This window comes from Gouania willdenowi, chromosome 19 (genome assembly GCF_900634775.1).
Source record: "Gouania willdenowi chromosome 19, fGouWil2.1, whole genome shotgun sequence".
NCBI lineage: Eukaryota > Metazoa > Chordata > Actinopteri > Blenniiformes > Gobiesocidae > Gouania > Gouania willdenowi.
Genome location: NC_041062.1, coordinates 25,538,052 through 25,563,577, shown reverse-complemented (window position 1 = coordinate 25,563,577; position 25,526 = coordinate 25,538,052). Strand labels below are relative to the sequence as shown.

General features: G+C 37.3%; 1 protein-coding gene across 3 annotated transcripts in view; it reads left to right on the top strand.

Annotated features, from left to right (window-relative positions):
* The window catches only part of LOC114481372 (caskin-2-like), a 122,495-nt gene that overhangs the window by 41,543 nt on the left and 55,426 nt on the right, over positions 1–25,526 (top strand). For all 3 annotated transcript variants that reach the window (XM_028476161.1, XM_028476160.1, XM_028476159.1), the window contains exon 3: positions 15,030–15,081. In XM_028476161.1, the coding sequence (XP_028331962.1) occupies positions 15,030–15,081 (52 nt within the window). The remainder of the gene's footprint in view (positions 1–15,029; positions 15,082–25,526) is intronic.

Genomic DNA, 25,526 nt, shown 5'->3' with positions numbered 1-25,526 from the left:
GGAAACACTTCCGTTGTGGCCATTTTGCATCTGTGTTTGTTTCTGTAAATGTATTCACCTGACACTTCTCAGCCACCGTACAAATTCCTTTCCAAAGTTTTCCTATTTCTGCGTCAGTTTAGCTTCCTCCATTTTGGTTCTGTTTCAGCATCTTCCACCAATCAGGAGTCATTACTGGCCTTGACTTTTTCCGAAATCATACCAAACATGTTAATACAGTTACTGAAGTGAACTATTGTTAAAAATTTCATATTTTTTAATACATTTGTGCCGAATGCATGAGTTGAAATAACTCAAGGTTTTGCGCGAGATTTGATGTCTGTCCAGTTGCTAAAGTTGCTGCACATTAGACCATTTGATTTAAATTGTGTATAAATGAGTGGTATTTTCCAAAAACCTGCAATTTCTTCTTGATTTTGTTTAAAATGAATAAATAATTTCTGTTTCTTGAAATTTGTTCTGTTTTTTATCCGTTCATTTTCCCAATCATGGACAATCAGAACTCTTTCACTAGTGTTGTGGTTTTGATGTGAAATGTAAATAAACTATGATTCATATTGTTTTTAGAAGTGTATGAATAAACTTTGGTTTTTAGATTAGGAAAAAAAGGCAATTAAAATACTTGTTATTATCAAATCACAATTTGTGTAGAATCTCAATAAATCATAATCTCAATAAATATCAATAATCATCCACGCATTGTGATAAAATGGAATGGAGACAAAAGCATATCCAACCCTAATGGATTCACTGTAAATGTTTTTATGGAGACAGTGATTTATTTAGCTTGCATAGATTGGGGCTATCGCTAACTGTTTCTGTAAAACATATTTAAATGTGTAACTGAAATTATTTGGGTTCAGTTCACAACTTTATGTTTTATTATTTGTTACTTTAATGATATTTATCATTTGGATTATTTGTTGTAATAAATGCTCTTACAACAACTGGCTGTGACACATTAATTGGATTTTTTCATGATAACTTTAATTCTATTTTGTTTTGAATAAATACAGATTCCATCTTTTTTCCCTAAAAACCCTAACCCTTATAATATTGAACTATTCTCCATCTGGTAGCCTACTGCTGATCTACTAATAATGATGTAACTTCACATGTAATAAATGACAAATAAAGAAATGATTAGATTCAATAAACAGCCTAACTCTTGTTGTTTGCTGCACAAGCAGAACATCAACTTCTACTTCTAGCATTTCACAACAAGAGTTAAACATATTTACAGTTTTCATGTAAATATATAATATTTCACATTAGTGAATAAAATCAGCAGAACCACTAATAACGTTCAGTACAAACCACTTAGATTACACTTGGTTAATCCCAGAGTAAATTGTGCTTTTAAATCTATCAACTGTTGTGCCTTCACATCATGTTGGTTTATTATAGCATAATAATGTTTTTGGTTGCCTATGAGATTACGTAGCTATTCTTTGGCCTTTGTTGTCTTGATTTACTAATGATTGATTGATTTCTACTAATATCTTCTGTAATAGTCACTTAGAGACTCAGATTTTCCTCGATCGTGGAAAACAAACGGAAAACGCCTGAATCACATTCTGAAACAATCAAAAAAGAAATCAACCAAACCTTTTCTCTCGACTAAAAATTGGGTCCAACTTGTCATGGGAATCCCTCCATTGCATGTTTTGGGGTAATATCACGCATTTACACGACACCATTCTCACCAGAAAACTTGTGACTGAATGTATATAAACCAATATTTCAAATGTGATTGATGATCTCTTGCTATTATTATTATTATTATTGATATTTCTCTGTTAAATGGATGACTAAGGGTTGAAAGTGTAGCAAATAGACATGTAATGCTGCATGATTTCAGCGTAACCATCCAGTCCTTAGTAAGTCATCTGAAGCATATACATATAAAATATTAAGATTCTATTAACCTTATGTATTTAGCATGTTTGGTACCATTCCAGCACGTTGAATATCCAGTAAAGTATCCAATCAGGAAAAGACAATGAAACGGAAACAAAATGGAAATGGGAAAGTCTGACACTGAATTGAGGAAACTTTAAAAGAGAAAACTGTACTTGTTTGATGAGTTGTTGGTCTGCTTTGCTCAAAGGCCCTGTACAATACAATCATTCATTTGTGTGTGAAACCAACTCACATTAGGGAGAAACTATTGAGCTTTCTTGGTAAAAATAATTGACAATTATAATGAGATTTCCTCTCATTTGGGAGATTGTGTTGTTGTTGTGTTCATGGCTTAGATTCAGAAATGAAAATCTGAGCCAGTGGAGGTCACCAAACACAGCAGCTAAATATCAATCAATAGTTGTGTAATATTAGGTGGTATCAGAAAATGTAGTTCCAACCTGTGGACTATTCATGATAAGGTTGAATTTATGAGGTGAGCACAAATTTCTTCTGAACATCTTAGCGCAGGCACAAAAGCAGTGATATGGCAGAGAAAGGATGGTCATCAGTGGGAAGGGAAAGTCGTGGAGAATCTGTTAGAGTGATGAGACAAACTTTATTTTTGAGCAGATAAACTCCTCATGAACTTGTGTGTTCTGTCTTGGAGGCTGGATGCTCTGCTAGCTCACACAGATCAATCCATCAGCCTATCCTGGATTATTTAGGGGATTAGGCGCCGTGCACCTCAGACAGGTTGTCGTTCTATTGTAGGGCTAGCACACACGCACGTACGCATGCACGCACACTCGCGTTCATGCCAAAAGTGGATTTAGAAGCTCTAACTGCCAGAAAAACAACATCTTTGCATGAAACTTTTTTTTAATCACGATATTATGTTGTCGTAGTCCTTTAAAATGTGCAGGAAGTCCTTTCAGGGCTCATCAAAAACAAAATGTATCAGATAACGACATAATGTAGACTAGGCCACATAGATTCATTAATCAAAGATCATTTGCTTGAAATAAGGTTGAAACTGTGGCTCAATTTTTTTGTTTCAAACTTTTAAAACACTCTCTTGTGTTCAATCAATGCAAATGACACGTTGTCAAATGACCTCCCTTCAAGAGACGCGACTCACGCAATTCCAGCAACTGAATCACAATCGAAGTCACTGGAAGTTGAAAATGTTGAACTTTCCGCTGCGCGGGCGTGAATCTGCCATGTTTGATGTGAAAATAAAAATTGAGCTGGAAACTGGCTTTGAAATTGATGAAGAGCATAAAGTGAGAATTTGTTCAAGCGACTCATTACTATAGTCGCTGAAGTCAGTGTGAACGCACCTTTATCTCTTCACTGTAGTCATTTAACTCCTCCAGGGACATGTTTTAAAGAAATGTGTACTTTAGTAGCTCGCCTCCATCTCTCCTGCTCTGTTCTTGTGTTAAAATGATCAACGGACATTGTGAAACTACACAAAATGAAACGACTGGACAACAATCAAATGCATCACATCAGATTAAACGTAATGCATCACATCATAGCAACTAATCAGATTAAACGTAATACATCACATCACAGCCGACCAATCAGATTAAACGTAATGCATCACATCATAGCAACCAATCAGATTAAACGTAATGCATCACATCATAGCAACCAATCAGATTAAACGTAATGCATCACATCATAGCAACTAATCAGATTAAACGTAATGCATCACATCACAGCTGACCAATCAGATTAAACGTAATGCATCACATCATAGCAACCAATCAGATTAAACGTAATGCATCACATCACAGCCAACCAATCAGATTAAACGTAATGCATCACATCATAGCAACCAATCAGATTAAACGTAATGCATCACATCATAGCAACCAATCAGATTAAACGTAATGCATCACATCATAGCAACTAATCAGATTAAACGTAATGCATCACATCACAGCTGACCAATCAGATTAAACGTAATGCATCACATCATAGCAACCAATCAGATTAAACGTAATGCATCACATCACAGCCAACCAATCAGATTAAATGTAATTAGAACTGAGTAAAAAATCAATTTAATCGGTCTTGAATTGATTTCATTTTAATATTTCAAAATGGATTCATAGGTGCTGAAATCTTTTTTCTAACCCTTGTAGTGTTATAATCTGCTATAATCTGGCGTTAGCAAAGTCAAGTACTGTGTGTGAGTTCATTCAGTTCAGTGCAAACATAGCAGACGAAGATCCGCTGGGTAAACTGATGAGTGTGGAACCATATTATTAATATCCAAATACATTTGAAACGATCGATACTGAATTGAAATCGATTTGTGAATAATTGAAATCAAATTGTCCATGATACCCAGCTCTGAACGTAATGCACGGCAATGAATGGAAGTTTATTTTCTCAGAGCATCGACAGAAGAACAACTAGTTACCATGGACACGAGACAAATCCCTGCCACCATCTTTCTGACTTATTTGCATTTAAACATAGGCGACATTATCATAATGCAATATAAACATAATTTATACATGAGGTGTTTACTGTATGCAAGTAACCGTACCAAGATTTATTACCAACAATAAACGTGGAGGGTGAAAGTAACTAGTGACTTTTACTTTGAGTATGATTTAATTCAGCTACTTTTTAATTATATGTGAGTATATTATGTATGACTTACTTGAATTTCAATCAAATAATAGCGTTTCTGCTTGAGTAGGATATATTAGTTCTCTTTACACCTTTGGACACTAGGTTTGGGGAGCGTAGTCCACGTGGTGGTAAAATGTAAGATTTGCATAATTGGCCTGTTCTCCGTTCTGCGTACGTTCCACCTGAGTATGTCTGAGCCTTTAAGGCCTCACAGAGGGTGAAGCTGCATCATGACGTTTAGTCTGGAAGTGAAACAGAGAAGATGCACAGCGTGGGGGCTCAGCTCAGTAAACACATGATTTGGATGCTATGTTCAGTGTTTGCCTGGAGTGTAGGGTTGACAAATGTTATGTAACACCAGCCCTTCAGGTGTGTTTATGCTCACACTATAAACTCCCTGCTACACACACACACACACACACACACACACACACACACACACACACACACACACACACACACACACACACACACACACACACACACACACACACACACACACACACACACACACACACACACACACACACACACACACACACACACACACACTCTTTGCACTCTCTCTTGTCATCTGCAGATACTGAAGCATGTGACCTAGTTGCCAGTGGCTACATTACAGTTTATTTTCTCTCAAAATAAGAATAAAGCTAATTTACAGACAAAATATAATAATATGGCCCTCAGATGTTTGGAAAGGTTGATTTCAAACAGTCCGTACCAGGAGGCTTGGTTTACCCCACCACGAAAAACATTTGATGACTAAATGATGAAACACAAGTGTGTCATCAGCATATTCAGTGTGTGTGTGTGTGTGTGTGTTTGTTTTGACTTTCCTCTGTTGTTCCAACAGTGGGGAAAACTCAGCCTACACTAGCATATTAGCATAAACACACCAGTCAACAGAGTCATTTCCACTCCCAGTTAACAAGCTCCACCCTTTACCCTGTGGGCGACCGTGGCTCAGGTGGTAGTGGGTCGTCTTGTGATCGAGAGGTTGGGGGTTCGATCCCAGTACCTGACTATGTGTCGAAGTGTCCTTGGGCAAGACACTGAACCCTAAGTTGCTCCCAGTGGTCGACTAGTGCCTTGCATAGCAGTCCTGTCCCACTGGTGTGTGAATGTGAGAGTGATTGGGTGAATGAGCTGATATGTAAAGCGCTTTGAGACTGTTTCAGTGGTGATAAAGCTCTATATAAATCATGTCCATTTACCATTTATGACTCACATCAAACACACGTTGTTTTGAGGTCAGAAACCCATTGGTCTGTTGGTCTGCTACTCACGCTTTAGGATGAAGGCACATGTCTTCTGTTTCAGCCAATGGGTGGTCTTCCCTGTTCTTCTTTCTATTTCATGTTTCTCAAAGCTTTTTTACAATATGTGTGTATATGTATTATAGTTATTTACTAGAGGTGCATGTGATGCACTCAGAAGGTGGAGATGTTGAGAACCAGTTCTCGTTAACAATGACGACCTGTCATGAACTCGGAAAGAAGCAAAAGTCAAACTTTCAGAAAAATGTAATTTAACAGTTTGATAAACATTACACTTTTGATTTTTGTGTTTGAATTACAGTTAAAAAAAGTTTTAAAAAAATTAAATAAATTGCATTTCATACCATTTTGTACTCGTAAAGGTGAAATTTGTAATTATTGATATCGTGATATCATGTGGTTTAGTATCGGGATATATCGTATTGTGACATGCTAATTGTGAATCATATTGTCAGATTCATGGCAATGTACACCCCTTATTGAAATGAATATTGCACAAACACAAAAAAACACGATATATGATGAATCAATATTTTCCCACCCTTATTGTTCTCCAACCTCAAACCAATCAAAAGCCATCCAAGCCTTTGTTTCCATTGTTCTGTCTACAGTCTACACGTCCCATCAAATACACTATATATGGATTGTTTCTGATCATTTCTACTCTCTGATAAAGTTGATATCCTGTTAAAATAGTGAACCATGGAGAACTTTAGGCGTATGAAGTGTTGTATGAGCTCCAGAGCTAACAACAGTTCTTTTCCCTGATGAGTTTCCAGAGTGGCACCATTAAACCAGTGGACGATATGATATCCCACAGCGAGCCAGTTTTCCATTTTGGACTGTGTAATGATTAACACATCAGCAGAAGCATGCGCTCCCTGCATTCCCGGACTCTGGTACGACCATGCTAACACACATGGTGTTTGGTTTCTCTTACTATATCACATGCACAGCCACATCCTTTTAGTCTTTTTACATCAAAAAAACAAATACTGTAATTTCTATTAATGATCTAAACTCTACAGTAACCTACATGTGATATTGGAAATGACATTGCTTTGAAATACGCCACAAACTAAAAACTGTCACTAATGTTATGAGGCCTGAAAAATAAATATCTTGTTCTTCATGTTTGAACAATCAATAAACATAAATTTGTTATTTAATAAGGAAACAAGAACCACTGGCGACTGGTTTAGAGGCTCCCATTTCCTGTTTCAGCGTTTCCACATTAACTTTTTTACATTTTGCTTTTCCATCTACCATATACAGTATGTAGACGCCATTACAGGCTTTTAAACTACCAAAACTAATGCTAAACATGCCTAATAGAATTAATGGAGTTAACTATTACTATTATTTTTATATTTATATTGGTGGTGGGACTTGATTAAAAAAAGTATCTAATTACTTAGAGACTTTGTAATTAATTAATCTTGATTAATCTAAATTAATCACATTACAATATTTGATGTTTTCCAATTTTAAAGTATTTTGGTAAATAACTGAATCAATGAAAACAATAAACGATAAATAGTGTTTATTATTTCCATCACTGAGTGCTAACATAATGTGTAATATTAATATAGAATAATATGATTGCATTGTTCACAAATCACTAACTTACATTTAACTAAGTTATATTCATGCTTTTCTTTTTATTTTTAGTAAACTTTGTAAAGTGGGGGACAGTCGCTGCAGTGACTTTTCCTCTGGTTCTCCTGTTTCTTGTGTTGTGGTCTGTGCATCAGTATTATGGGTATACTGGGAACTCATGCAGTTGGAAAGGTTCTGCGTTGTTTGGAGCAACAAAAAAAAAAAAAGAAGGTGATTAACTGCGTAATTTTTTTGTGCGTTAATTTTCTTTAATTAATTAATCGCAATTAATGCGATAAAATGCCAGCCTTAATTTATATTCATAATAGAGAAATATTTCCATTTCCATCTCAGGAAGTGAATCCCGTTTTTTTTCGTCCATTTTCCTTGATCACAGAAAGTCGGAGCTTCAAAGAAGTCTTGTTGAAAAGAGAAAAAGTATCTTCCCTGGGGCCGTCCTAGCTTCCTGAAGTTTGAAAATGTATTTCATTTTGGAATAATTGACTATGTTGGAGGTGTTTTGTTGAGGGGTTGGAAAAGTTTATTGACTTAAGCTCTACAGCACGTGTCAAACTCAAGGCCCGGGGGCCAAATCTAGCCCTTTAGACCATCCCTTTTGGCCCACAGGAGAAAGTAAAATAGATGGAAAAAACATGAATTATTGTGTAAATTACACATATTTCACTTGTAGATATCTCAGCCCTTCTAAATGCACAAATCCAATGAAACTCCTTAATATTTGGAGGATGGCTCAAACTTTTATCACATGACTGCAGTCGGTTTTTTTTAATCAATATTGTTCAAAGAACTAAATTTTTCTCTGATTATTTCTCATACTTTAGCCAAATTAGATCAAAATTTTTTAATGTGTCACTTATTACTTGGATATTGTCAGCGCCTTACATACTTTATGTATCATTTACTTGGGGACATTAATGTTGAAATTGCTCATTTTTCCACCTAAAATCTGCGGCCCACCTAAAATACTTTGACACCCCTGCTCTACAAACTTATATCTGATGATTAGTTACACACACACACACACACACACACACACACACACACACACACACACACACACACACACACACACACACACACACACACACACACACGCACACACACACACACACACACACACACACACGTACGTGACTAAGCTGTTTGTTATTTTGCAGAAAAAAGTTGGTTTCCTAGTTTTCAAACCATCTCTCTTAGATTTATTGAGCTGTAGTTTTGGTTACTGTTGTTCTTCTGCAACAACAAACACATCAGCAGCACAGATCCAATGATAGAAGTCCAACCTGTGTTTTTGGAGCCTTATTAGGAGTTGTGTGGGCCTCTCTCTGCTCTGGGTTGGTGGTTAGGTTGGAGGCACTGTGTGTGTGTGTGTGTGTGTGTGTTTACCCTCTCAGTAATCAGCACACTTAGATGGATGTGTTCCTGGGGTAAGTGCTTCCCTTGATGGGGTCCCTACCTGACCACAGGCCGTTTATCGCCACAGACAGTTGATGACCTTAAATTAGCCCCTCTCGCTCACTGCCCTGTGATTTGGTGTGGCCTCAGGCAGCTGTGGTCTCCCTCTGGTCCCAGCCCACAGCTCCTAAATCACATTTCCTTGTCTTGTTTTGTTATTGAGAAATACGGATGGATAGATAGAGTTACCATTCCCAGAGGAAGGCTTCCCACTGTGCACCTTTCTCCAGTCTGCTCTCTCATGGACTTGTACTTTTTATCTACATAGCTTCTATTTACTTGGAGCATCATCTTCTAATTTCTGCCCTCATTAGATTTAAATCTGCTGGTGTCTGTTAGAACTGTTAACATCAGAGCAATCTGTGCCAAAGTTTCCATTGGTTTATTTAAAGCTGCTGCAGCCAAAGTTTGCTTTATCAGATAAACACAGTGTAGGTTTCATAGATTAATACATCTAAGATCATATGCTCTGAAAAAGTTGTTAAAAGTTTCAATTTCCACTAGAAAGTATGTTTTCACCTCCACCGTAAACATTAGGTTTGATATTTTCCTAAAGGTTTTACGCAATGCATTGTGGGATGTGGAGTCCTGTAGACGGATGCATAGAAGTGATTTTCCTTCATTTTTACTGTGATGTCTTGTGTTTTCACCAAAAACTCTGCCAAAGTGAATTCTCAACATATTTCTGGTGTTTTCACTGAAATTTACAGCAAAGTAATGTCGGGTGTTTATTTTGGGGGTTTACACGAAATGATCTGAGTTGAATGTTTGATAGAGTGCAGGGATATCACTGAGAATACCAGGAACAAACTAGAACAAAAATGGAGTCAAGCTTAACAATGTTAAAGTAATACACTGTTTTTACAAGTTTTGCCGGAAAATCTTTGAAATGTTCTTATTAGTAGATCCATGCCGAACAAAACACAGTATTATGCACAATTTTAAAAATGAGATTACAGTTTTAGAGCCTGTGTTCCTCCATCTTGAAATCATGTGATTGATGATGTCACACGGCCCCACTGCCTGTAAACATCCCATTGTTTTCTATTGGAGTGAAACATTCAACCTGATTTTTAGATCATTTAACAGCTTTTTAGGTTATTTAGTAGTAGGGATGTAAAGATGAATCATTAAGCAGTTCTTAATTGATTCATAGGTGTCATGTCACTCACACGTGACATGAGCGTCGGCGCCAGTCATGGCCGGCCCAGCCTATAGGCAAACCAAGCGGCTGCTTAAGGCCCCCTAGCCATTAGAGGGCCCCCAACCTGGCAACCCCACTAGCATGTTACTGGTACTGCTGTGCATTACGTGCATCAGAACTGCAGGGTGCATTTCCAGTAATCTATCCAGCTATGTATTTGTTTGTAATTACAAACTGGCAACCTAGAGAGTGTCGTTGGACCTGACCTTGCCATGATTGATCAGCTCATTGAAAGCAAGTAGCGTGGAAGAAAATGTCTGACACAAACAACAGCACTGGTCATGTCGAAGAATTTATCCATCCAGAAGCGTAGGCGGCAGACAGAATAACATGTTCATAAATGATTCCTTACCTCTTTAGCACCGAATGAATATCTGTAATATTACTTGAATATCTGTAAAAGTCAGGTTTTTCTATTAGCTCTGTTTGCTAGCATAGCATCTCTTCTTCACTGCTAGAATAGCTGCATGCTAACCGACCACTGGGTTACCTGCGCCCTCTGCTGGTCAAAACCAATTTCTGATATAACTTTTTTTTTAAGTATCAATTGTTAAGGCACAAAATACATTTTCAGTTGCACTTTGAAAAAGTTTACTGTAAAGCCAGAATTTTGATTAATATGCTTCTTCTTCATTTGTATTACAGTATTTCTTTATTTATTTCATTCAGGATTTATTTTAATATTATAATTATATTTAAATTGCATTGTTTTGAATAGTTTATCAAGGGATTATTTTACCCGAAAGAAAAATAGTACAGTATTTTCTAGTTTTTTTTCTAATAAAATTTAAAAAAAAAAAAAAAAAAAAAAATCAGTCATCATTTGTGTACAGTCTCAGTTTGTAAAATAAAACCGTGAGAGAATCGTATCGTGAACCCAGCATTGTGAATCGAATCGTATCGGGAGTTGAGTGAATCGTTACATCTCTATTTAGTAGCTTTTTAGTAGCAGCTTTTTCACTGAAAAATCTGCTGATAAAAAACAGAAAAGTTAAAGATGTTGATGTCTTTTGTTTACCGAAAGAGGATAAAAACAGTGTTCAACTTTTCCTATTTTTTCAGGGCAACTAAAAGCAGCGCAAGTTGTAATTTTGACTTAAAAGTTACTAAATGATGTAAAAATCCGGCTGAATGTTTCACTCCAATAGAAAACAATGAGATGTTTACAGGCAGTGGGGCCGTGTGACATCATCAATCACATGATTTCGAGATGGAGGAACAGGCTCTAAAACTGTAAAGTAGTTTCATTTATAAAAAGGCAATTAAATGAATATGGTGGATAGTAACATGTTTTGTTAGACATACTGTAGATCTACTAATAAGTATATTTTGAAGATTTTAGGCCAAACTTGTAAAAACAGTAGATGATCCCTTTAATATGGAAGTGTTTACAAGTGGAGATCAAAACAAACTTTCAAGCAGCAATTTCAACTTTTCAGTTTTTCTCCAGAGCAAAAATGTTGTATTTATTAATCTATGAGGCCTACACTGTCCTTATCTTATTAAAAAAACACTTCATAAATAAATGTCGTCAAGTATTTTTTGCTAGAACATGGTTAATGACCTAGTTTTTGTTTATACAGTAAATGTGCTTGATTAGCTTTTTTCTGACCCTTTCCTCACTCCTCAGTAGGTTCTGCTGTCTGAGAGTTCAGGAAGTGCTTCATTGTTCTCCACACATGTGATGGAACAATTAAAGAACAGCTCCACGTGGTTTCCTGTCCAACGACACTAAACAATAGGAGGTCAACCATGCTCCTGTCAGAGCGAGCCCACTGCTGCCTGTGTGTGAGGAGGACGCCATCAGACGTTAGCATAGCGTAGCGTAGCGTGGTGGGTGTGCTATGTGAGGAATGCCGGCTCGTGTTGTAACTAGAACTCTGTGAAAGGCTCTGTTCTTTCCACGCCTCCAGGGCAGCAAACACCAGCCTCTCTATCTGTCTTATTATCAATGTGTGCTTTTGTGCCCCCGGGTTGTTGTTTTCCTCCACAGAAGCTCCTCCTGGGTCGCACTTCAGCTTTTTGTTTGTTCCTAATCTGTGAATGTCAACGGAACAGCAAGGAATCATTAAAAAAACATAACAAGACTTATCCACTGTCCACATTATAAAGTCTTTAGGCATTTATTATTGATATATATCTTTAAAAGAGAAAATCAAGTCGTTAGATTTAGAATTGTTGCTTTGAAATTTCCTCTGGAATTTAAAAGTTGTGATTTCACATAAATGTCCCTAATTCTGTTTGAGTTTACACATTATTTTTTATTTTTTTTTATCAGTTTACACATTTTTACACATTTCCGTGTTATTTTTATGGCAGTTTACACATTTGCGTTTAGTTTCTGTTTTGTTGTCTTTCTCTAATCACATGTTATTACATGATAATAAACCAAAAGTCATGCCATACATGCTTAATACGTTTAATGGGGTTTACTATTGTCCTTCTTTTTTTATTTCTCAGCTATAGAAATGCGTAAGATTGTTTTTGAGATTTGACGTCTGGTCTGTTTGTTGAAGTTGCTACACATTAGATCAGCTGTTTTTCTATGGGAATATTGCGTGTTAATGTGTTATAACATCTTGTACTGTAGCTATTTTCCGTTTCAGGAGGTCAACTCCTTTTTATTACGTCATATTATGCAAAATCTGTCTCTTTTCCCACCCGTTTATGGTGAAAAATGTCATATAAATGTGTGATATTTATGTAAAACATGCATTTAAGGGTATATTGAGTGTAAGAAAACCTAAACAAACTAAGTATAATGTCTTTTCTGGTTCAGAAAGTCAGTTCTGTTTTAAACTGTTAAATTATATCAACTACAGTATGTTATATGGACCTATTTAAATGCAGATTTAATGTCTGATCCATTTTTTTTCCCGTCATGGCCTACATAAGTAATTTAAAAGTGTAGAAAATTACATCAATCAAAAATGATTGCCTCATTAATAAATGCTTATTCTTTTGTTCAAACATTTTTTACATTTGATTTAGCATTATATGTGTATTTAGGATGTAATCAATGCTGAATTATGACAGGGTGAAAAACAACACCACAAATGTGTGTACGGATGGAGAAGAACTTAAAGCTTCAGATCTTTGCATTTTCTAATACTGTCTTATTCCTCATTAACAGCATAAAAAGTGTTCTGCAGTAGACATCATAGAGACCAGTTCACACAGTAAATACAGAATAGAATATTCCTCCACTCTTCTTGTATTTCTTACAGATGGTTTCATATTTCTGTTTTTCCCATTTCTTATTTGGGACATTTTCCCGCACCATCTCAGTCAACCTCAGTCTCACTAAATCTTTCTCTGTGAAATGATCCTTTTTGATGATGTCATCTATCTTTCTCTCCCAAAAGCTTTATGCATGCGTCAGTTTTCTCAGTGTGTCACATTTTGGGTCATCATTACTGCAGAGTTTAGCAGCTTAGCTTTCAAATCTTTCTCAGATGAAGAAACATAAGCAGCCAGATCATGAAACAGGAAGTCCTCCTTTAATCCACTGACATTTAAAAAAAGAAGTGTATAAATTAGAAAACATTAGATAAATAAACAGCGTACAACGTCACAGAGCTTGAGGCACAGGCTTGTTTACTGTTAAAACTGTCAATACAAAACTAGCAAAAACAAAAAGTGTCAAAAATACATCATAAACTGCACAATAGCCAAAAATATTAGGCTAAATATTTACAATTGATATTTATGTGGTTTGTATTTATGCAATGATGTTTTTACCATTTCAGATTTAGATTTTTGACTTTTAATGTGTTTCTCAATAGTTGTGTAACATGTTATTGTGTTGGTTCCTGAGTTGGTTCCTGAGTTGGTTCCTGTGTTGGTTCCTGTGTTGGTTCCTGAGTTGGTTCTTGTGTTGGTTCCTGAGTTGGTTCTTGTGTTGGTTCCTGAGTTGGTTCTTGTGTTGGTTCCTGTGTTGGTTCCTGAGTTGGTTCTTGTGTTGGTTCCTGAGTTGGTTCTTGTGTTGGTTCCTGAGTTGGTTCCTGTGTTGGTTCTTGTGTTGGTTCCTGAGTTGGTTCTTGTGTTGGTTCCTGAGTTGGTTCTTGTGTTGGTTCCTGAGTTGGTTCTTGTGTTGGTTCCTGAGTTGGTTCCTGTGTTAGTTCTTGTGTTGGTTCCTGAGTTGGTTCCTGAGTTGGTCAGTAGAGCACAGTTCCACTGTCTAAAGTCTAATTTATGAAAGCTTCTTGTGTTCTTTAAAGGTCACCATTAGAACATTTAGAGTGAACATGTGGACATTCAGTTTCATGCTTTTGTGAAGCTTTGAGGAGGAAAATGTGATCAAGGCCACATTGGATTTGTCTTTAGAAAAGGTTGAGGTTGTATAAAGTTGTTTAGTGAGTAGAAACATCAAAAAGCTTGAACTGGAAAAAACACCAGGCTTTTCACTCACAATGTGGAGGAACTTTGGTGGAATTTCCATAAACGTGAGTTAGAAAAAGTAGAGGGAACAGAAGTGAAGGAGACGTCTCCTCTAAGGCAAAGATACGTGTTCAGTCACGCTGCTTCCTGCTCCTCATCTCTTTACTATGCTATGGAAATAAAGTATGGACATGTTCTGCCTGTGGTGCTTGTGTTTTGTGGCTGGTGATGTGGATTGTGAGAAGGCGTGATGGGTTAATGGTGTAAATGGTGGATGTGTGTGAGTCTGACTGGTTTGTTTATGAATCACTGGGATGTTATGAGGGCGTCAGGCACGCTGTGAGAGGGGAAGGGTGAGGAAAGTTCTCTATCCTGTCAGCGCCTTCAGGGTTTTCACAGGAAGGAGCCATGAAAGGGTGGAAAAACACACACACGTACACACACACACACACACATACACATACACAGTTTTGTTGTTGTTTTGGCATTTTCATTTGAAAATGTAAGTTTTTTTCTTTCCTTTTGCTTTGTTCCAGAAATACTGGGCTCCACAAAGAGGCTCAACATCAACTATCAAGACTCTGATGGGTGAGAGGAGTGTGTGTGTGTGTGTGTGTGTGTGTGTGTGTGTGTGTGTGTGTGTGTGTGTGTGTGTGTGTGCGTGTGTGTGTGTGTGTGTGTGCGTGCGTGCGTGCGTGCGTGCGTGCGTGCGTGCGTGCCTGCGTGCGTGTATGGTGATGGTGAGTCAGTCACTGTGGTGACAAACGGAGACAGACACAGGTAGGTCTCTGTTGTTCACACAGTGACTCTTTCATAGCATTCCACACACACACACACACGCACACACACACACACACACACACACACACACACACACACACACACACACACACACACACTACAGGCGATCTGATTGATGCCTCTGCCTTTACCTGAGGACCCCTAGGAACCCTGCAGCCACTTAGCTGCCCTGATGTTGCCTGTGTGCGCCCTCCACTTGATAACCCATAATCACCATCCATTATAAACGGTGTTTTTCATAATCTAAACAAAAACAATCAACTAAATAAAACAAACCACATCCTCTACTGCTTTATTTTGTGGGAAACCGATGCAAATTAGCCTCATGGTTTACGTGACTCACATGATGCTCATTGGACGACAACTAGGAGGGCCGAGGGCCGGAGTTTTAAAGCTGAAGTGCGTCTTTTTATCAGTCTTTTGATTAAAATGTTCATTTTTGTCTCTACAGTATTTATTAGTAGAGGACCTATACCTAGCATGAGTAAGTCTAACTACATTCATTAATTTAACTAATTACTTTTGGCTTTAAAGTAAGACTAAAACAAAAATAAACTTTAGCTTTACTTCACAAAATTTGGCCTCAAAACAAAGGAAATTGTGTTTCAGAGTGTTAGATAATTCAAATTTGAATACAACACTAGCGGTGCTAGCTAACCCACCACACGGCCCCCTACGCTGTACAGAAATGTGTTGTGACGAGAAGCTTTAGTCAAATTAAATAATGATATAAAATACCTTTCACTGTCACATTCTGAAAACATACTATCGTCTGCATTTGCATTTTTACACTATTCAGCAGAAAACGGGCGACTGGATGTTGGGGTGTAACAAACAGACCAATGTGTCCCATTCTGTTGAGAAACGGATCGAGTAGTGATCATGTGATCCTGTGACTGAATAATGAAAGCTTCATCTGAAGTGTGTTTTAATGTGTTGGTTCACATTATTATGACTATATTCTATATGATAAAAAGGCTCTGGTACAAAGACAGGTTTAGCTGAACTGGTGATTAGTTTACCTGGTGACACGTCACAGCATAATCTCCTCCAATCACATGACTGTAGGATTTTGTGTAAAATGTAATTTTTACGGGATTTTCCTCATTAAACGAGTAGCTGAGGGCTAGCAGTGTGGCTAACGGACATGATAAACTTTTGCAACGTAATGTCGTGTGATGTCAGTGTAACATCCTGTTTTCCTAAAAACATATAAAATGTAAACTCAACAATTTCAATTCATTTATAAAGTACATTTAAACACAAACAAGGTTTAACCAAAGTGTTGGACAATAAAACATGAAATATTTACAAGAAATACAAAATTGAGCATTAAAAGACAATATCTGTTAAAAGCCACAGCAAACAAATGTGTTTTTAAAAGAGATTTAAAATGGGAAAAGAAGATGCCTCTCTTATATTCAAAGGTAGCTGGTTCCAATAGTAGTTGACTAAAAACCCTATTTAGCATTTTTGTTACCATTTCAGGATGTTTAGTGTATGGCAAATTTATTTGTATATCGCATTTCATACATAAGGCCATTCAATGTGCTTTACATCATCAAAAAGTGCAACAGAAACAGCTTAAAAATCAATAAAAACATTTCAAACCAGCAGTAAAAACATTAAATCAATGTTAACATGATTAAAAATCTGTCAATCAATACGGTCTAGAGAAAAAGAGTGTTTGTAAACCCCCTGGTTTTCACTGACCTGCCACTAGGACACGCCCAGTCACAGCAGCCCCGCCCCCACAGCGCCACACAGTTCCACATGGAGCTGTCAATCAATGCTCACTGAGGAAACCCATCTTTTATAGGCGGGGCGGAGCCAACAGTGACAGTTAGTGATGTCACATTCAACCCATAGAGGGCAGTCACTACTAAAAACACTACAGTTAAATCCTAGAATATGAAGAGTGGACTGGGATCTGCTGCTGTTGTAATCATAATTTCATTGTAATGGAATTCAGATAATTGACATGGAAATTCAATTACAATTTAAACGCAAACCAGTGGAACCACGTTACAGTTCTATGTCTTACACATCTGTAGTTAACAATTATTAATGTTGGTTTCATATCTATGTATTTTTCCAACGACCTGTTGCTTCTCTTGAGGATCATTTTACCATTTTCAAGGTGTACTGACACAAAAACACTGCAAATATGAATACTAATATTTTCATTGATTAGGAAGCTTAACTAGGAAATCAAGAGAGGAGAAACTAATTAGATGATTGATAATATTTATTAGTGCATTTTACAGCTGATTTAAGACATGGGTCAAACCGACCCGTTAGCATTAGAGATGCTAACAGAAAGCTAACACAAGAGGGAGGTCACATTTAATTAGGGTTATTTATTAAAGGTCAGTAATTGTAATTCATTGTAACTTTTTAATTTATTTTTTACTTGTCTGCACATGCTGTCAAAGGTCAACACTACAAGAAGTGCAATCTTTTTTTAGACAGCAATGCATTTTATTTATTTATTTTTGTTATTGCAATTAAATAAATTTCATTATTTTATTGCATAATTGTGACCATCACCAGCCCTCCCTAAGGAAGGGTAAGAAACACTTTATTAAAGGGAGAATATAAAAAGAGAGAGCAGTGTTTCACCTAGGTGAAGGGGTGGGGGGGGGGGGGGGGGGGGAAGAGAGCAGGGAGGAGAGATTCAAGGAAGAGAAATGGAAGCGTGGGGAAGAGTTGATTACTGTAAAGTGAGAGTGAGATGTGAAGTTGTAGGCGTGAGGCTTAACTATAATGGTGGTGGTTGTGGGCAGAGGGAAGGAGTGAGTGGTAATACCTGAAACAGGTGTTTAGGATCAACGTGTCTAAAGTTAAGCCCCTACAAGTTTTATCCCACAGTCTAAGACATGCTAGTGCATCGTAGACCGATGTATGTGTAATAACTGCCACTGTAAACCCAAGCGTTGCCCCAGACTCGAGGACGCAGCCAGAATAGCAGAAAGAGCGGCGGCCAGCGAGCCCACGATTGTAACTTCACTTTTGGAATTCAAAATATATTATCATAATTGACATTCAGGGGAAAAATAACAATTTGTATTTTAATTGTAATTGTAAATAATGCTGGTCACCGCAATCGTAATGGTTGAGTTGTAATTGAACATGGACAATTGAAGGCATAATTGTAATTAAAAAATGTAATTGACCCCCAACCCTGCTTCATAGCTAATTATATATGGATTCAGCAGAACAAAGTGGTTTTCGGGAGAACATACACTTTAATAGCCAGTAAAATCATCTAAATGATGAAAGATGATGAAAGGAAAAGGAAAAGTGGAAAGTGACTGAAATGGAGAATTATTTAAATATAAAATCTAAACCTGTACTTATGGTAGTTTGTTGTGATTTCACTGCCTGGGCACGCTCACACACTCACTGCTGCGTGTGTCTACATGTAGGGTCACTGTTGACTGCTGCAGTTAGACACAATAGTGGTGTTGAAATCCAGCATGTCCATCTGTGAGTGGGCGGGGCTTAGTTCACCTGTGATGTGTGAGAGCAGAGAAATAGACAAACAAGCACTTGTCATTGAATCAACACAATCCCTGTGGGACGGGCTGTGTGTGTGCGTGTGTGTGTGTGTGTGCGTGCGTGTAACAGGTGAGTCACGCTGTAGGCCAGGTGTGGACTTGTAGTGAGGAGGAGGAGTAACATAGATGAAGAATATGTGGCCATCGTGGTAGGGCTGGGCAATATATCGAGAGTCAAGATACTGCAAATAAAGTTTTCTATTTTGGTGATATAGCCTAAATCGAGATATATATATATATATATATTTATATATTTATATATATATATTTATATATATATATATATATATATATATATATATATATATATATATATATATATATATATTTTATATCCTATTTTGTATTAAAATACTGGTCTTAGGAGTCGCTGCTTTCACTACTTCTCAGAACATCATAAAAAGCACAGTTAGATCATTTCTGAGTGCGTCTGAATCCAGACCTTCATTTAGACCAGCCACAATACAGAAAAAAAATAGAATAAATATTGTGTTGTGACGCTCACCATTTGATGTCCTTTAGAGGAGAAAAAGACTAGTGTTGAACATGTTGTGCAGCTGTTTGTTAATAAATGTGTCTGTGTGACATTTTGCATGTGCAAATTTAACCCAGAATTGTTTTTCTGGTCAGACTTTATTTGAATTGAAAATATCTAGATTTATATCGTATGTCGCCATTATGACAAAGAAATATCAATATATGAGTTTTGGTTCATATCGCCCAGCCCTACATTGATCTTATCACACTCTTTAAACACAGGGTTGACTTTAGTTTGAATACATTTACCTGGGCTGGTAATTACATTATAACTTCAGACTATAGTTCCACATGGTTCAACCTTTGTGTATCCTGAGTTAAACATTATAGTTTATTGTTCTTGTATAAAATTGTGCATTATCGTCTAAACCACGTTTTATTCCAGCCTGAGAAGCAATGTTTAGGTAACATGATACAGTTTAGGTTACTATTCAGTGCCGGGGGTCAAATAGGCATTCATCTCACTGTCATGGTTGATGATTTCAAAGGTGCTTCACATGACAGCTGTGTGTGGGTGGTGGGGGTCAAAGGTGAAAAAGGCACATAAGGAACTAATCACATGGTAGAAAAAGCAATAAATGGGTCTAATAAACATTTAAGTTCATATACGGCTTCATAAAGAACTGTAGCAGTTTGACATTTGCTACAATACAAATAAAATCTATTAATGTGTAAATACATGTTATCGTAGGAGTTATTATGATTTTTTTTCCACAACTCCTTTGTCCTAGAACTCCTCCTAGTCTAATGACAGGTATGTCATCTTATAAGGTCAATGTCAAGGATGTGCAGTTGACCTTTTTTGGACCTAAAAGGTCAAGGTCACAACTTGGCCACAAATTGAGATCCAGTGCTCAGATTGGTACCATTGAACAACATTTCCTTTCAATGTGTGACCTTGACCTTCACTCAATGTCATATTTAAGGTCAAGGTCAGTCTTCTGTTTTTATGTATTTTTCTTGTCATTATGTTCATGTTCCTGTAATTTTTTTTGTGTGTGTTTACTTTAGGAGGGTCACAAAGTTAGACAGAGGGCCTCATGTGGCCCCTGTGCTGCCAGTGGCCCCTTGTTTGCTGCAGATAGATGTTCCCTAACTCCAAGGTTGTTAGCATAATTAGCATCTAGCAATAAAAAAGGTGACAGTTTATAAACTGCAAAAAACAAAAAAAAAAAATTAAAAGCAGATCAAATTAATTATAAAAACTAAATAAGTTGAAGTTATGCAATATTAAGTGCAGCAAAAAGGCTAAAGCAAGACTAAAGTTTGAAGTCGGTAAAAAAAAGATGAGTTAGTAATCCCACATTTTTTCTGCAATTAGCAAAAACAAAAAACAAACAAAGCTCAAAGGTAACTTTTCTATGACTTATATTTAGGCCAAACCTGGTCCCTGAAGGCAAAGCAAATATACAAGGAACTTCAATGAGCTTTATATGATTAAAAAGAGCAACAGAAAACATTTAACAGTTTAAAAATCAATAACAACATTAAAATCAGCAGTATTTTCTCCACTATCTAACCTGTGTCCATAGACCTGTGAACTCTGGGCTCTACTATCTGACCTGTATCCATAGATGTATGAACTCTGGGCTCCACTATCTGACCTGTATCCATAGATGTATGAACTCTGGGCTCTACTATCTGACCTGTGTCCATAGATGTATGAACTCTGGGCTCTACTATCTGACCTGTGTTCATAGATGTATGAACTCTGGGCTCTACTATCTGACCTGTGTCCATAGATGTATGAACTCTGGGCTCTACTATCTGACCTGTATCCATAGATGTATGAACTCTGGGCTCTACTATCTGACCTGTGTCCATAGATGTATGAACTCTGGGCTCTACTATCTGAACTGTGTCCATAGACCTGTGAACTCTGGGCTCCACTATCTGACCTGTGTCCATAGCTGTATGAACTCTGGGCTCCACTATCTGACCTGTATCAATAGATGTATGAACTCTGGGCTTTACTATCTGACCTGTATCCATAGATGTATGAACTCTGGGCTCCACTATCTGACCTGTAGCAATAGATGTATGAACTCTGGGCTCTACTATCTGACCTGTGTCCATAGATGTATGAACTCTGGGCTCCACTATCTGACCTGTATCCATAGATGTGTGAACTCTGGGCTCTACTATCTGACCTGTATCCATAGATGTATGAACTCTGGGCTCTACTATCTGACCTGTGTCCATAGATGTATGAACTCTGGGCTCTACTATCTGACCTGTGTCCATAGATGTATGAACTCTGGGCTCTACTATCTGACCTGTGTCCATAGATGTATGAACTCTGGGCTCTACTATCTGACCTGTGTCCATAGATGTATGAACTCTGGGCTCTACTATCTGACCTGTGTCCATAGATGTATGAACTCTGGGCTCTATCTGACCTGTGTCCATAGATGTATGAACTCTGGGCTCTACTATCTGACCTGTGTCCATAGATGTATGAACTCTGGGCTCTACTATCTGACCTGTGTCCATAGATGTATGAACTCTGGGCTCTACTATCTGACCTGTGTCTATAGATGTATGAACTCTGGGCTCTACTATCTGACCTATGCCCATTGATTTGTTCAGACCTGACTAACAGCTCACTGATGGATTCACCACCACATTTATAACCAGCAGCACTACTTTACAGTCTCCTCTGAGGCTGACTGGGAGCCAAACCTCTGACATCGTAGTTCTGAACCAGCTGTAGATGTTTGATGAGGAACATTACAATAGTCCAGTCTGATGAAGATCAAAGCATGGACCAGTTTAGGGCTACAACTAACGACTATTTTAATGATTGGATGACAAATCGTAGTTATTTTCTCTATGTTGCTACAATCTTTTAAACGTGGCTTGGGTCAAATTATGACAAATAAAAACAATGAAGAAATAAATAAAACAATTCCCAACATAAAGTGTAAACAGGTTCTTTACAAACACAAAATAAACTGAGAATGACTAGACTGTTATTACTGTAGCACTAGAATGTGCTTCAGTAATAACATTTACACATAAAATAAAGCTACAATATCTGCTGACTCATAGAGCTCATGGGTTGATATTTTATGAAACATGTTTATGTTTGTGCATATGGGTCACTACATTAGTGTTATTGTATATAATTTATTTATTTCCTCATTTATAATAATATTTATATATATATATATATTTAAATAATAAGAAGCACATGAAAAGCAAAAATAACCTCATTAGTGTTTTTACTGTTTAATATAAACCACTGCTGCTAAATCTAGTTTATTTTATATCTGATAATGACTTAAATAAAGTTATGGTTGATAAATATCACTGATTTAGTAAAATTAAACCAGATCAAGCTGATGATTTAATCATTAATTACTGAGATTATTACTAACAGGATATTCTGGTGTAATAATTTACATTATTATCTAATGGGAAAAGCTTGGTCTGTGAACACGTGAAATATAATTAAAAATATTGCATTTCACAAGTCAGGACGGATGAATACTGATGATAGTTTTATGCCAAAATTTATTTCACACAACGTGTGACATGTTAGCTTTTATATTTCTATAAAAGTGTTAAATCTGACCATTAATAAATCTGTGGCCCTTTGTGGTTTAATGACAGTAAGACGTGGACTTTTTACTAGTCTCTTCCTTTCATTAAGTGGTTAGCATTAGCTCTTAGCTCAGTCCTATGTGTCGGTGGGTTAGCTTAGCTTAGTTAGCTTTAGTCCTCTTTCCAGTTGATAAGTGTTGCTGCAGGTTCCTCTGTCACCGTGTTTGTGGAACTTTGGGTGGATCTGATGGAGGAACTTAGACTGGTTCACTTTGTTGGGTGTGTGTGTGGTCTGAACTAAGTAGTGGTGTATGATGTGTCACTGCTCGTCATAGCTTCAGGTAGACTGTGATGAGCAGAGCTACGTGTGTGAGTGGCGTCGCCAGCGGTGAACTCCCGTTAACAGTGACATATTCTTACCAGTGGGAATGTTTTTGACGATATATCTTCCTCTAATCATGTCCGTAACGTGCATACAGCTCTGAGCACAGATATATAGATGGTAGATGAGCCACTCCTCATTAAAAAACAATGTTCAGCTCCATCCACAGCTTGAAGAAAACGGTGATGATGTAACCGTGACTAATTCTGTTATTGATTTTTGTCGACTAATCATTGCACCCTTAGACATGTTTCTCCTGATCTTTGTGACTCATCAAACCTTTCACTCTGGAGATGTTCGTTAGATGATAGAAGATGCTTTGGTGATTGATCTGAGTCCATCAGAACACCAAGGTTCTGTACTTGGTCGTTATCTTTTAAAGATGGAGACTGAAGGTCACCAAAGACCATCACCTCCATCTGATCAGGATTTAGGAAGTTTTCACTCAGTGAACATCACATCTATGAACCATAGGCATCTGGGTTCACTCATAGATATAGTTGATCTGATCTTCAACCTTACAGTTGTGTAGAATTAGTCCTAGCTGAATGTCAGATCTGAGTTAATCAGAACACCAAGGTTTTTGACTTGGTCTTTATCTTTTAAAGATCCAGACTCAGATACTTGCTGACAACAGTCCTCTTTTCATTGTTACTGAAGACAATCACCTCCACTTCCAGTTTTCACTCATCCAGCAGTTTACTTTTTCTAAACAGTCACACAACACCTCAATGGGACCATAGTCATCTGGGTTCAGTGATAGATATAGTTGTGTGTCATCTGTGTATCTCTGATAATCAACCTTACAGTTGTGTAAAATGTGTCCTAAAGGAAGCATATAAAGGGTAAACAGTAGAGGTCCAAGAACAGAGCCCTGAGGAACCCCACAGGACATTGGTAATCTGTCTGATTCAAAGTTTACAAATAACTTCACTAAGTAGTCACTTAAACCATTGCAGTACTTTTCCATTTAGTCCAACACACATTTATAATTTGTGACACAAAATGTTCTGGTTCACAGTCAGATGCAGTAGTTAGAACACAGTGTTCAACCTGATGTCAGTAGCTGGGTTTCCATTACAGATTTTCGCAAAATAAAAGCGATATTTCTAAATGTTGACAAAGTATAATTGCACTTTGAAAGTTTATCCATTGAACTTTGTTTTGGGCTGGTAACATCCCGCGAGACTTTGCTGCAGAAAGATTGACGCTCAGAACCTCCTTATAACACGGAGAGCACTGGTCATGTGACCAGGTGCATCACGTCCTGTGACGTGTATTTGTGGAAAAAGCGTTTCCATGGCGCTTTTGCAACATATTTCAATATGGAAGCATCTGACATTCCTCCTCCTGAAAGCGTACAAACGTTTTAGCGATATTTTGAGTGTATTTTTTAAAATTAGGGTGTTTCTATTGCCAGTTTTTATTGCGCTATTTAGATTTTGCACTTTTCCGAGGGTAATGGAAACACAGCTATTGATCACTTTGATCAGAGCTGTTTCTGTGCTGGGATCAGAACCAAAGCCTGACTGAAATCTATCAAATGTTCTGTTGAAGGCTAAGAATTGACTGAGTTGGTTGAAGACTTTGGCAATGAAAGTCCTCCTTCCTTCATGTTTAGCTTATATCAGACTAAGGCTTCTGTAAACACGATGAGAGAAAAAGACACAGGAGAGTTCTAAGCTGAATATCACACATAAAGCTGTTTTTATCTTCTGGTTTTTTCTTCAAGGATTTATTGGAACCACAGTTTATTAAAATCTGTTTTGCATTTGATCAACAAGTTTTAAACTCTAACCATTAGATAGTGTTGAAGGTGTTCCTCTCCTGACCATGGCTCGTACACTCTCATCCCACCTCGAGCTTTTTCACACCTCCTCTAGAACATTGGCTCCGCCTCCAGCACTTAAAGCTGAAAGCAGCATTGTCCCTGTGAGGATTTATGTCTTTAATTTCACCACTGGTGGAATGTTTGCTGACCTGACAGATAGCACACACTTCAGCCTTCAATCAGAACTTAGATTGGTTCACACAAAAACACACCTTAGTTTGTTATGTGTTACGTCAGTGTTTCTCAAACCTTTTAGGCTCTAGTTCTCCTTTTTCTTATTTCTGAATCCTTGCAACTATAACATTTTGATAATACAACTAAAAACAACATTAGAGCAGAATGATGGAATGAAAGAGTGGTGGTAACACATTTTAAA